This window comes from Coloeus monedula (genome assembly GCF_965178545.1).
Source record: "Coloeus monedula genome assembly, chromosome: 2".
Lineage (NCBI taxonomy): Eukaryota > Metazoa > Chordata > Aves > Passeriformes > Corvidae > Coloeus > Coloeus monedula.
In genome coordinates, this window is record NC_138782.1 from 101,310,203 (window position 1) to 101,323,374 (window position 13,172).

At 37.0% G+C, this 13,172-nt stretch overlaps 1 protein-coding gene across 2 annotated transcripts in view; it reads right to left on the reverse strand.

Moving 5' to 3' along the window:
• Positions 1-13,172, reverse strand: part of PXDN (peroxidasin) — an 87,490-nt gene that overhangs the window by 17,768 nt on the left and 56,550 nt on the right. For both annotated transcript variants that reach the window (XM_082276820.1, XM_082276819.1), the window contains 6 exons: positions 12,248-12,360; positions 11,132-11,288; positions 7,555-7,663; positions 6,959-7,116; positions 1,039-2,542; positions 73-207 (listed from right to left, as the gene is read on the reverse strand). In XM_082276820.1, the coding sequence (XP_082132946.1) occupies positions 73-207; positions 1,039-2,542; positions 6,959-7,116; positions 7,555-7,663; positions 11,132-11,288; positions 12,248-12,360 (2,176 nt within the window). The remainder of the gene's footprint in view (positions 1-72; positions 208-1,038; positions 2,543-6,958; positions 7,117-7,554; positions 7,664-11,131; positions 11,289-12,247; positions 12,361-13,172) is intronic.

A 13,172-nucleotide genomic window follows, 5' to 3' on the forward strand; every position in this document is an offset into this window, starting at 1 on the left:
CATGACATTGCAACTGTGATTAAGCATCCTTAATTTAAAATTCATTTTGATTTCCATGGTATTTTAATGTACCTGTCTCCATCCCGAATACGCCTGAACTGTGTGCTTAACAGACACATCAAAGTTGGCCCCAGTCGACTCCCTGGAACTAAGTCTTCCACCATTAGAGCAGGAAATAGGTCTATGTTCAGTGGGGAGCCATACAACCTATAAATTGAAAAACACAAACACTGAATAACAAATATTTTATACTTACAAAATAATCAGCACATGGTGAAGCTAAGAGCAAGAGATACAAATACCTCCCAGGAGAAAATGCAGTGACAGCGCTACATCTTTTGTGAACAAGCTGTGGGTGTATACGCAAGAAATCCTGCAATGCAGGTTGTATACACCATGTGGATCTGCATGTCTACCCTGCAAGTTTTTTTCTCCTAGAAGATTTCTTCTGATTTCTTGGAATTGTTTCCTTTTTATAGCTTTTCTTTCCTGTCCCTCTGTACACACTTTTTCCATTACTGTTGCTGTGGCTAATTCTCTGCCCTTGATTTTGGGCAGATAAGCTAGGGGTGGCAGGTAGATGTAGACCTAATTTCAAACACTAAATCTCTAAAGAAGAACTGATTACTGGTAGTTAAGGATGTCCACATGAAAGTACAGTGGACGATATTGACGTTTGTTTCACTGTACAGAATTAATGGAACTGAACATCTAAATACTTGCATGAAGTTGGCATTTAATAAGACCTTACACTGAAACAGCACTCGTATTTAACAGCATTTACAAAACTAGGCATTTCAAATTAATAATTTCATTAACATATACAGTATATATTAACTTACTGTTCACAGAGATGTAGAAGTAGAGAAATTATCTGCACATGGAAATTGTTAACATCTATTTTGTGTTACTGATGGAAGTTTCCTAAAATATCCCTTTAAGTCTTTCTTAGCAAGTATCTTTTTCTAGATAAGACATTTAGCTGTGGTTTTTGCATGCACATTTAGATAATTGACTTTTTCTTCACCTCAGGCTCACCTGCTAAGTTTCTCCCTGATATCAGGATTCTTAATTTCATTTTTCAGATCTTCAAAAGTCTGAGCTGAAGAAAGATTACAGTAAACTCTAAAATCATGGTAGGGAGGAATTCCATGATCTCTGCCTCTCTGAATATTCATAGCTGCCAGATCTAAAGCCACAGTACGTGCCATGGAGAAGAGTCTTTCTGTTAATTCTGTATTGAGTAATTGTGACGGGACACGCATCTTACCAGCAACACCAAAAAATCCCCTTAGAAGCGGATCAATGCCTCCTTCATTTACAATCCGAAATGGAGAGAAGAATGCCTTATGAAGAGGTAGATGGCCTTGTGGAATAGGTTCAAAGTTTTCATCCAGTCGATACAGAAAAGGATTAATGAGTGTGTGACCAAACCTAAAAGCGGCAGTTGCAAACTCATTAGTTATGCCAGAATTAACACTGGGATCATAACCCTTATATTCGCCAAGCATCTTCATGCCTACCTCTCCAAAGATCTTAGGGAGCCAGTGGCTAAATGTTATGTGTTGCATTTCTGCACCAACAATTTTGCGTGTTTCATGATATATTGTGTCACCGTCCCAGTGTGGATTGAGTTTCAGTAGCTCTGTGGCAATTCTGTTGTGTTCTCTAAACCACAGTGTGTGGATGCTGGTAAGACCCAGCTGCTCATTAGAGCGCTGATCACCAGCTAAAAAGCAGGGTATTGGGCTCTCATTTTCATCTCTCATACATTCCGTTGGTGGGCCAGTGGCAAATGGAAGAAGGGGCTTGCCAGATCTCTGTACAATGCCCTGCCTCAGAAGACCCCTTTGACTCGCCAAATCTCTGATTTCTAGTGCTTCGTGGTCCGAACTGCCGTACACGTTGGAGGCATCGATGTATGAAGTCAGCTGGTTGATCTGTTCTCGTGGGTACACGGAATTCATCAGGAGAGATGTCATGCCGCTTCCACAAACTGGACTGGAGCGTACGAAAAACATGCAGCGTGCACCATTTCGAACTCTGGGATCATTTGGTGGTATCATGATTGAAAAGCATGGAGGATCATTTGTACAAACAGAACTGCAATGCTGACCATCTGAAAACCTGGCCTCACTTAGCGCAGCCACGGTGAGGTCAAGGTCATGGTCAAGAAACTGACCCCACTGCATGAGCATGTGAGTGTACTGGTCATCAGGAGTTACGGTTTCCGTCCCGATCAGAGTAGTTGAAACCAAGCGAGGCATTGGGAGTGCGTAGCCATTAGAGAGTCTTCTGGGTTCAATTCCCCGAGGCAAATTAAATCCATTTTCATACACTGACTTTAACAGACGTTCAAAAGCTGTCAGAGAAGCGCCCCACATGGGATGCTGAAGGTTGTTGCATGTTCCATCGTGTGTCCTGTACTTCTGGTGGAAGCACATGTCTGAGCAGTTGTTCACTCGTCGATGGGCTGTACAGCCTGAGAGATTGGCTATCAGATTCAAGTACTGTGGGGATACAAGGTCATTATAGTGATAACCTGAAACAGAAAAGAGAGAAAGAGAACAATCAGAGAATTTATACTCATGGTCCCCCCACAGATCACAAATGTATTAGAACTGCTATTTTATTTTTCATTTTATTTTACACTTCCCACCAGATTAAACATCCCTATTTTTAGAAAAGAAAAGTAATAATCATATATGTATATTTGAGCATTAGGTCATTTGAACAACTTTACCACCACTAGGTCAGGAGGAAACTTTCTAAAATGCCAATTCAAATGCAACTTTTACAAAATGATCACAAAAGGAGCTCATTACTTATTTGGTCACTTGGGAAAGCTGAGATATTTTCAGAAATAAAAGCCTCATATTGAGACAAATAGAACATTTTCCTCACTTTAGTAAAAACATTTTTAAAAAAGTCCGTAACACTGAAATGGACATCAAGACTTTAACTTTTGAGACTTGCTCATTCACTAAACATTACTATTTTGTTTTGCTTTATTTATTACAATGAAAGTTGCAATTTTTAAGAAAAAAGAAAAAAAAAACAGTGAAAAAAGAAAATAACCACTGGCAATAGAGCCAAACATGGAATGATCTCAAGGACAAATGTTGTGGAGTCATTCATATTCACATTACCCTGGACAAGTTTCTATAGAAAAGTAGTGTTTGTGTAGCATTTGGCACAGATTTCCTCTGCAATCCACACCATTCACCTCTGGGACTAAAACATACTTACCATTTTCCTGTGTTTTTTTCTCAGTTCATAGAAAAATAATACATACAAAAAATATACTGTAATTCATTAGAATTATGTTTTTAGAGCCTCAAACTGCATGATCTCTGCTGCGGTATGATGGTGTGTGGAAGGACTGAAGACAATAAGGCCTCCCAGTACAGTGTTGGGTGACTGCAAATAGCAGAAGAGTCAGCCTGGGCCTTGTCCTTGCTGCCTATTAGGAATCACTGCAAAAGTGATTTTTACTTAGTAATATTTGGATTTAATTTCAAGGGGAAAAAATTCTGGCTACATCTACAATATCAACTTGTGTAGACCAACAGAAATGTGTCAGTAAAGTGAAATTTTTGTTGCTGAGTAAGACATGCCTACTCTATCCAGGAGTAGATTTCCTTCAGAAAATCTTTACTTTGTACTCCTGGACTGAATGTGGGCCTAGACCCAATTTTCATTTACGTTGAAAAGAATTCACATTGTTCAAGACCATATCACAAATCACACCAAAGCACAGTAAGTGGGGACAACTTCAAATAGGAGCTGCTGATCCAAAGTGGAAGGCACACCGTGAACGACTAACAGATATAGAGTGTGGATGAATGAGGTTCCAGGATCCAGGAAAAAAGTCCAGGAGGTGGAGTATTTGGCAGCGTAGATGTACGTTTAGCTAACTAGAAACCATCATGCACCATCACGGATTTTGACCTGGAAAGCTTGCTGTCAGGGATAAAACCAAATAAGCAGTATAAAGGCAAAAGGAAAAAAGGAAATGAGCGAGTGTAGAGTGGTACTGTGTTCCCACAGGCTTGAGAGGTTCCCAGCATGATGGCAAACACTCAAGAATAAGAACTGAAAGCAGTTCTGCAACAGGTTGGTACCAGTTAATTGCACACAGTTGGGAATGTTACTTTTAGTCCTGAGCTCCCAGTGCGCCTGCAAAGACAAGGGTCTTCATCTAAATTCAACACATAAATGTGTGCTAGGCACAACTGGCTCTCTGCCAATTTCCACAATGCAGGGCAATTGCAAACAAACTACCTAAAGCCCAGCATTATCTTTGCCTTGAAAGGAACTGGGTTGCTCACAGTTGCCCAGCTGGGTGCTCAGCCAGGGAAGCTGTTTTCTCAGCCTCAGGCTATGAGTACTCCACATGGTTTACAAGTCAAAGCAAAGATATCAGAGACTTAGTGCTTGCATTAGGCAAAGCTAACATGCTCATGTAGACATACAGAAAATTTTTGATGGAATATTCCATACTAGGAAAAAGAAAAACAAACCACAGAGCAAAACCTGTAAGCACCACTTGGTAATGCAGTAAAATAGACTCTTTGAGGATATTATTGATAGCATATTAAAATATCCTGGCTACCAGTTTAATTCTAGAACTACACCCAGAAAACTTCTTTATAATAACACTCCTGTTTAAATGATCTTCATTCATTATGGAGTTCTTTGCTTATGACCATTATTCATTCAAATAAACATTTGTGGTTATCCTGGTTGCCACCCCCATTTCTGAAATCAAGTTGTGAGCAAAACTTAAGAGTGAATCTTTTGGGTGGAATGACCTTCAGTACTAATTTAAAATAAAAGGCTCAGGGTCTCTCTTTAGAATTTCAAGTGGGATGTAATATCTCATTATGGATTAGATTTTGGCTTTCTGATGCCAGTTGCTACTCCTTAATTACCCCTCATATTGTAGGTGCTAACTTTGCTCTCTAAATGGCTGGGTGCTGAGCATTTCCAGTGCTTAGAAGTTAGCTAGCTCAATTCACATATTACCTTTTTCAAAGTGCAAGGAAGATGTTTCGTAGAGTCACAGAAATACTGATTACAAGGGACTTCTTATCCAGACCAAGCTCCTGCTTGAAGTGGAGCTGTTTCCAGCACTAGATAGCTGTATACCTGATCTAGTGGGCTTGAAAACCTTCAAAGTCTGAGACTCCTCCACCTTTCTGGATTAGTTGTTCTAGTGCTGCACTGGCCTTCTGGTGAGAAACTGCTTCCTAACATCTAATCTGAACCTCCAAAGCATCAACTTGTGGCCATTCCCCTTGTTATACAGTCTGGCATGGCAGAGGAGAATGTGGCCCCATAGTCTTTCCTTGGGATATTCAAAGGTTTTACAACAAACAAAAAGTCTCTGACTGAGAAATTGTCACATTTCTCAACTGTTTCCAGTGCAAAAGTGCTATATAACACCTTTCATTGGGTCTACATTCCAAAATAACATGAAATAAGGACAAAAATTACTATTAAAAATCAGAATATTGGGCAATTTAAATGAAAACAGATTTATTTTACTATTCAAGTTTCCCTAAAAGCTAGGTTTCTTTGGATTCTGTAGGTCTGAAAAGCAAGCTCTGGTTGCAAACATAATTTCTAGTATCACAGAAATTTGCCTGATTTTGTGTTTATTAACTAGTATCCATAGCGTTTAATGCCAGTTTTTGGGAAACTTTAGGTGTTTCAGTATTATGAATCCTAGCAAAAAACAGCCAACCAGTTCTCACCCATCATATTTTATCTATTGCTAGTATTATATATTCATAGCATATATATTCACTATTCTTGCATATGCATCTAATCAGAGAACCAAATGAAACTGGGTTGCTCTTATAAAACATCAGCCTTCAAAGAATTTTGAGTAAGTATTTGTGGTAAACAATTCATCACAAATTATCTACTCAGCTCTAATAATGAGTAACAAGCTTCTTTTACTAGCAAATGTGACAGTACTTCACAAAAGCTTGCCGTCTTTTGTCTTACAAATACTTGCTAGTTCATGGTCAGAGTTATAGTTTTCAGAAGTTACAATAAATACTCAATTATAAACATCAAAAAGAATATAATGAGTGAAAGTATTTCCTCTAGATTGTCAGTGTAGTTCTTGGCTATGTCTCAAGTCTACAAAGCTCTCCTAAAACGCTATTATTTTTTCCAAATGCTTCAGTCCTATGTTTAAAGCCTATCCACGCATATATCTACACACATTAGCTGTATGTACTCCAGCTGGACTTCATGGGTTTGATTGGAATGCAATACCTAAAAGACAGAAATTAAACCTCACACTTTTTTTTGCTAGTTATAAAAAGCAACAAGAACTGTATTTCTCAGTACATCAGGTCAGTGTTAAATGAAGCAATTAGCTTAGTCTGACACACATTTATAAAGCAGCAAATAATTCTCTGAATACTATTGTGGTACATGCAGAGACCTTGGGTTGTAAGGTATATAAATCCTTCTTGTTATGTCATCTTTCCTCCTTGCCATGGCATGCTGATATTAAATGTTTTTTCTTAAAGAAACAGAAACAAAACACTGCTTATTTTTAACAAACAACAGAAAAGTCTGTTCTGCTATGAGACAATGGTCCTAATAAATTAACACACAGGGAATTAACAAACAGGATGTGTTATGCACTTCCATTATACTGATTTTGACCAGCATAAGAATTTGAATCTGAACTTTTTCCTAATATGCCAACATGAGAAAAAACACTCCACTTGGAGAACTCAGAGTTATAATACAGAACAATGTGCAAACCAAGGACGGAATTTGGTAAAGTTTTGCAAAGTCAAATACTTCACTGATTTCAATGTAATCGTTCTGCAGTTGGGACCAAGCCTTAAAAAATTAATGTCTCCTGAAGTATAATGACTTTAAAAGGTAAATACATGTCAAAACAGAAAAATAAGGAAAGAATACTGACTTGTTCCATTCAGGTCAACCATTAGACCATCTTGTACATGATCTTGAATAAGCTGTAATGTCCTTTCAAATATTTCCCCAGCTCTTGCTTGCTCAACAGTGTATGGGTCCCTTGGGTATCGAAATAAGGCTAGCAAATCATTTGGAGAACGAGGACGACTGATAGATAATTTGGAAAAAAATAGTAAGTGTACACAGGAGTTACAAAACAACAATACTACATAAATCATGTAAATGTTCAGCAATGTGATTAGTACATACCTTGGTTACTCATCTCAAAACGGAAGGCTAACCAAGAAGAAAAAAATTCAATAAAATAATAAAAAATGAAATATTTAGTAGTAATTAAATATTTAGTAGCAGTTTAATACACATTATTTCAGCGGAAGAACTTCTGCAGTGAATAGAGATCTCAGCAGGAGTGTATAAACAATAGGAATCCTTACATGTTAAATTGTTAGTATTTTCAGAACCAACCAGACACTAACAATGTCTTTTAAGTAATAAAATGGTTTCTTGTTTAATAAATCTCCCAGTACTTCTAGTATATACAAAATTAATTCTGACTTCTCAATGCAAAAAAAAAAAAGGAGATACCTGTCAAACAGATGTGTACGTGTTGAATTTATTGCTCTGTCTACAGTTGCAATTGCTTCCACAATTGATGTTTGTACAAAAGGATCTCCATTTCGGCTGACATTAGGAACTGGAGAAAAAGGAATTCACATGTTATTGCCTAAATGGCCACACACTAAAAGATACTTCCATAAAATAGAGTCTAGACACGACATCATTTCAGTTCTACAAAGTAAACCCTTGTTCTTTAAGCATTAGTTCATCCAAATATAAAATTCTTAACCTATTTGGAATTCTAGCAAGGCACATTAAAGTAGAACAAAATTCATTTAAAACAGAAGTTAACCTAAGCTTAAAATTCATCAAGCTTATAACTCAAAACCAAGATAAAGTGCATACAGTGTTTAGCTGTCCATTAATTAGACCTACAATTTCAAGTGTAAATGATAAAAAAAAAGTGAATTATTATTATCATTAAGGGTTTTTTTCTGGTGTGTGTATTATGAGGTTTCAGGTGTTGGTATCAAGAGCCTGACCTATATCCACTGAAGTCCATGCAGATTTCTCCTTTGATTTCAATGTACGAATTTAAAGGGCTTACAGGAATATGCTGCAAGTGGTACATAATGAACATAATTTACATAATTGAATGAACATAAATTACCATTGTTCTTCTCCTGATCTTAGTATAATAAGGCACATAGATTAACTTAAAAAAGCAGTAAATATTTTTTAGATTTAGATCACTTCTTTGTTTCCTACTTTAAAATTATCTTTTTAAACTAGATTAAAAATCACATGCTTAAACACTATTTAACAACTGGACATTGCACTGAAAACTCAATATAGCACAGGCCTTTTTATGCAGTGCTCAGTTGCAGCTGGATGTTTGTACAACGTATCTAGGACTAATAACCTTTCTTTCAGTCTGAATTAAGAATTACCGGATCTGGGGGCAACAGCTAACAATTTCCAGAGTGTGTTTAGACTGGAAAAGTCACACAGGAAGAAGGGTAAAGTAGGGAGAAAGTCCAAAGCAAATATACTGGAATAAAATCAGCAGATGTACAAAATCATCTGACATAAAAACCGTTGTGTACAAGCTTTTCATGGCTTTTTTTTTCCCTAGGCAACTTTTCATTATTCCTTCCTAAGTGGCAGCTTAAATTGTGTCTACATGACTTTCATAGTCTAGACCCACTTAATCAAACGTAACCATCTATGCCGTCAAATAAAACAGTCCCTGGAACTCTACAGCTGTAGATGGAGCCCCTTTCTGTGCCCTGAGGACAGTCTCAGGCTTTTGGCAATATATTCCCAGCATCCAAAATGAGCTGACCCTTTCCACAGTGCCTGAGGGCAATAGTCCCTAATCTCTCCTGATTACCAACTGTCCTTGACTGACAGCTTCATTTTCAATAGCAACCATACAGAAACACTATCAGATAAGCTACTTATTTTAGGAAGAAATGTCATTTACAGGTTTAAATTTTACATTTTAGTTGTTGCAGAATGTTTGTGTGCCTTGAATGACTTGAAGAGTGCAAAATTGCAGTCTGCAAAAATCCGGTGACTGGTTACCTTCCTTAGTGCTGTTTACATTAAATGTAAACTTGGTGTTTACTTGCAGGGCTATCTTTCTGACTAATGGTATACATGGGCTGAATTATAAACCTTGGTCAGATGTTAACTATACAGTACTTGATTGTTGTTTAGACTATTTAGTGCTAGCAGTTCTTTTTTTAGACTGATAAATATTAGAAGTTAAAGCTCCTTCTAAGAGTTTCCCACAATATTTTTTTTTTTTATTTGGGCAGGGAAGGGGAATGACTTTTACACAACAACGGAAAAGGACAGAAGAAAATTACTAAAGAAAAGCATCATTAAAATATTATCCAACACAGACAGCAAAACCTGTCCCCAGTTTCTATACACTGGCCTTTACTCGGTCTCAATCTTAGGAAAGTGTTTTGGTTTAGAAACATTCATAAAACATTGCCTTGTTTAAAACAAATGTTGACATGCAAATTTTTAGGCATTTCTGGCTATGGCATTACTATCCACACAGCAATTAACCAATACTTATAATCTGTCCACTTGTCCTCCTTGTTCCTCTGACAGCTTCAGTTTTTAAAGCAGGAGTAGCAAAACAGCATCTCATATCCCACTAGTTTGAAGGAGAAATTTCATTCACAGTTTCAGATGGACTGCAGATTAATTAAGTGTAGTTTCAGTAATTTTAGGTTTATTTATGCTACAGTTTAGAAGAAACTAACCACATTACAATTAATTACTGCAAATCAGCAAGTATTGTAGTTTGCTGATTTCAGCAGATGAGAATGATCAATTTACACCTGTACTAAGTGAATGAAACTCATTTCCACTGGGTTTTTTTTCAACTCATGATTACATTTTTCAGGGCTCTTAACGACTTGAGAACTAGCTAACCTTTCCTATACAAAAACTTTTTTTTGCTATGCATCTCCAGAGTAGTCAGACTAACTGATTTGCATGGACTTTCTTTCCTTTACTGACTTCATGCATGTAGATGGAAACTTATTACTGAATGATTCCTAGCCTTTCAATTTTTCTCCTGAATAATCTTTACAGATTGAAGAAATATTTTTCATTGAAGAAAGTATAGATTAATAGTCTACTAAAAGCAACCTAAGGCAGGTAACATCACAGTTTTATTGATACCATGTGATTGATACCATGGCTAACAATACATTAGAAAAATTACTAATATGTCTTTATCAATTTAGTAAACAAAATACAGAACATCTCAAGTAACACTGGGAAACAATATCCAATATATTGAAGAAATCTTCACACCAGTCTTCAAAATACTGAAGGAATCACTGTTGTATACTAATTTTTCTAAGATACAAAAATATCATCTTATATTCCCTAGTGAGAGACAGAAATCATACAGTTTTCTTTTATTTTCCATCAAAATTAAACTGAAAAATCAACAGTTTTAGTCAGTAAGTCAGAAAAGCACTATGGTAAATCTTCGTAGCAATGTTACTTCCTTTGCCTCTTTTGCTGCTTTATTGCCACTTATTACATAGTAATAGTTGATAACTACTATTTGCCATTATTACTTTCAAATAATTAGAACAAGATGAAATATTCTCCTTTTCTTTCTGTTTTCTCTTTTAGCTTCTTAAGGTCTGTATGACTTTCCTGAACTGTTTTGCAATAGTTGCAGCCTAATTTTCAACAAAGTGCTATAAGTGTCCCTTTCAAGATGCCCGAAAAGTTTTTTGTCAAGTTATCCCTAAAAAGTAGACTGGATATTTGAGTAGCAAATTCTAATAGCTCTTAATAATATCTCAAGAAGAGAGTTGAAAGATTAACTTGAGCCCAAATCATAGTTGGATTTGGAGCTTAACTCCTAGAGATATTGCTATTATGACATTACCATATTATATAGGGAAAAAAAAAAAGAAAGAAAGAAAGGATCATGGGAGAAAAATAAAAATATGAATAAAATAACTAATTTAGTATTTTGACAACTTTTTTTCATCTTACAGATTAGGCAATTGGAACAAAACTAATAACTTAACTCATACCTGCCAATCATGTATCTTACCATTTACACTAAGCACCATACTGACAGAGGAGTAGCCTATGGTATTGCGGGCAACACATTCATAGCGACCTTCATCGGCTGTTCCAACATCGCGAATGGTGAGGAATCCCTCTGGACTAACATGAAATTTTCCACTCTCAGTTACCTGTACTCCATCCTGCAGGAAAGCCCAAAGTTTACTTATTCAAAACACACTTGTTTTCATACATGAATTTTTGTCATCTTTTTCTCTTCTGTTTTTAGTTTACGTGTTACATTTCTATTTTGTATGCCAAGTTCACAGTCAGATAGATTTAGATAAGCTTACATAGAAAAATCACAGGTACTGCTAAATTGTACAGTGTTATTTCTTTACTTCTAAAATTACTCATTCTTATATATCAAAGTATTTTAATAGGCTTTCACCACATAAAATCTATGACCCAAAAATAAGATAGCACCTCTTGAGAACATATGTATTCTATTTTTCTCAAAACTAACCAATTGAAATAGATCTCAAGAGCTCTATGTGTATCAGTTCTTCATGTGCTATGCATTTAGAAGCTATTTAAGGTTCATTAAAGTACATTTCTAATATTCATTAGTTGAAGAGAAGCATATAATCAGAAAAAATTAATATCAATATTAGCAACTCATTAATTCATTGGTAACTCTGCTAATACTCTATAGTTTGATATAGCAATTACTACACCAATTGAAATCAAAGAGGTTACCAGAAAGTTAACAAAGTCTGTCCGGGTTGCTCTCAACCTAACAGTGAAAAGTGGCTCCAATACAGTATTTCTTATTGTTTTATACCTATAATATCTTTAACAGCGTGAATATTAGGATATTCACACAGACCTGTCACTAAATACACAGACCTTTTAAGGCATACATTATGAATTTTAGCTGGTCTGCATAATAATTTGTATAACTACATATGTATATTTATCTATATAAAATTCGGGTTTAGTATCTATATACATGCTCCATATTAAATACTTACTGATTGAACTTCAGGTAATGTTTTCAGACACCACAGGAAGCAACAAATTGACAATGTGCACTTTCAATAGTTCATTATGAAGAGATGGAAAGGCCACTGCCTTTCTGTAATGACTGAATATGTAGTACCTTATTCCATGTAATGACTGGCTCTGGCTCTCCTTGAGCACTGCATGGGATCTGAACGTTTGTGCCAACCTCCACTGTCATGTCACTGGGAACACTGGCAAATACAGGAGTCACTAAAAAAGCCAAATGATACACTGATGAAGTATGAAATACAACTTGTGCAAAAGATGATCAAAAAACAGGTCAGCACTCTGTTTTTATCAGTTACTGAACGCTTCTTAATCGATTATATGAGTCTATCTGCACGCTTCTATTTGCTTATAACTTTGTTTTAGAGATTAAATTCCTTTCTCCTTGAGGAAACTAGCTTCCCATGGTGTGGATGTATATTCTTTGCTGGATAAAAAACTGGCTGGATGGTCAGGTCCAGAGATGGTAGTGAATGGAGTTACACCCAGTTGGTGGCCTGTCACAAGCAGTATTCCCCAGGGCTCTGTATTGGGGCCAGCCCTGTTTAACATTTTCACCGATAACCTGGATGAGGGGATCAAGTGCACCCTAAGCAAGTTCACAGACAACACCACGTTGGGTGGGAATGTTGATCTGCTGGTGAGTAGAAAGGCTCTGCAGAGGGAGCTGGACAGGCTGAATAGATGGGCTGAGGCCAATTGTATGAGGTTCAACAAGGCCAAGAGCCAGGAGCCCTGGGATCACAACAACCCCCTGCAGTGCTACAAGCTGGGGGCAGAGTGGCTGGAAAGCTGCCTGCTGGAAAAGGACCTGGGGATGCTGGTGACAGCAGCTGAACATGAGCCAGCAGTGAGCCCAGCTGGCCAAGAAGCCCAACGGCATCCTGGCCTGTATCAGCAACAGTGTGGCCAGCAGGACCAGGGCAGGGATCATCCCCCTGTACTCAGCACTGGTGAGGCCACCCCTCGAGTCCTGTGTCCATTTCTGGACCCCTCACTACATAAAAGACATTGAG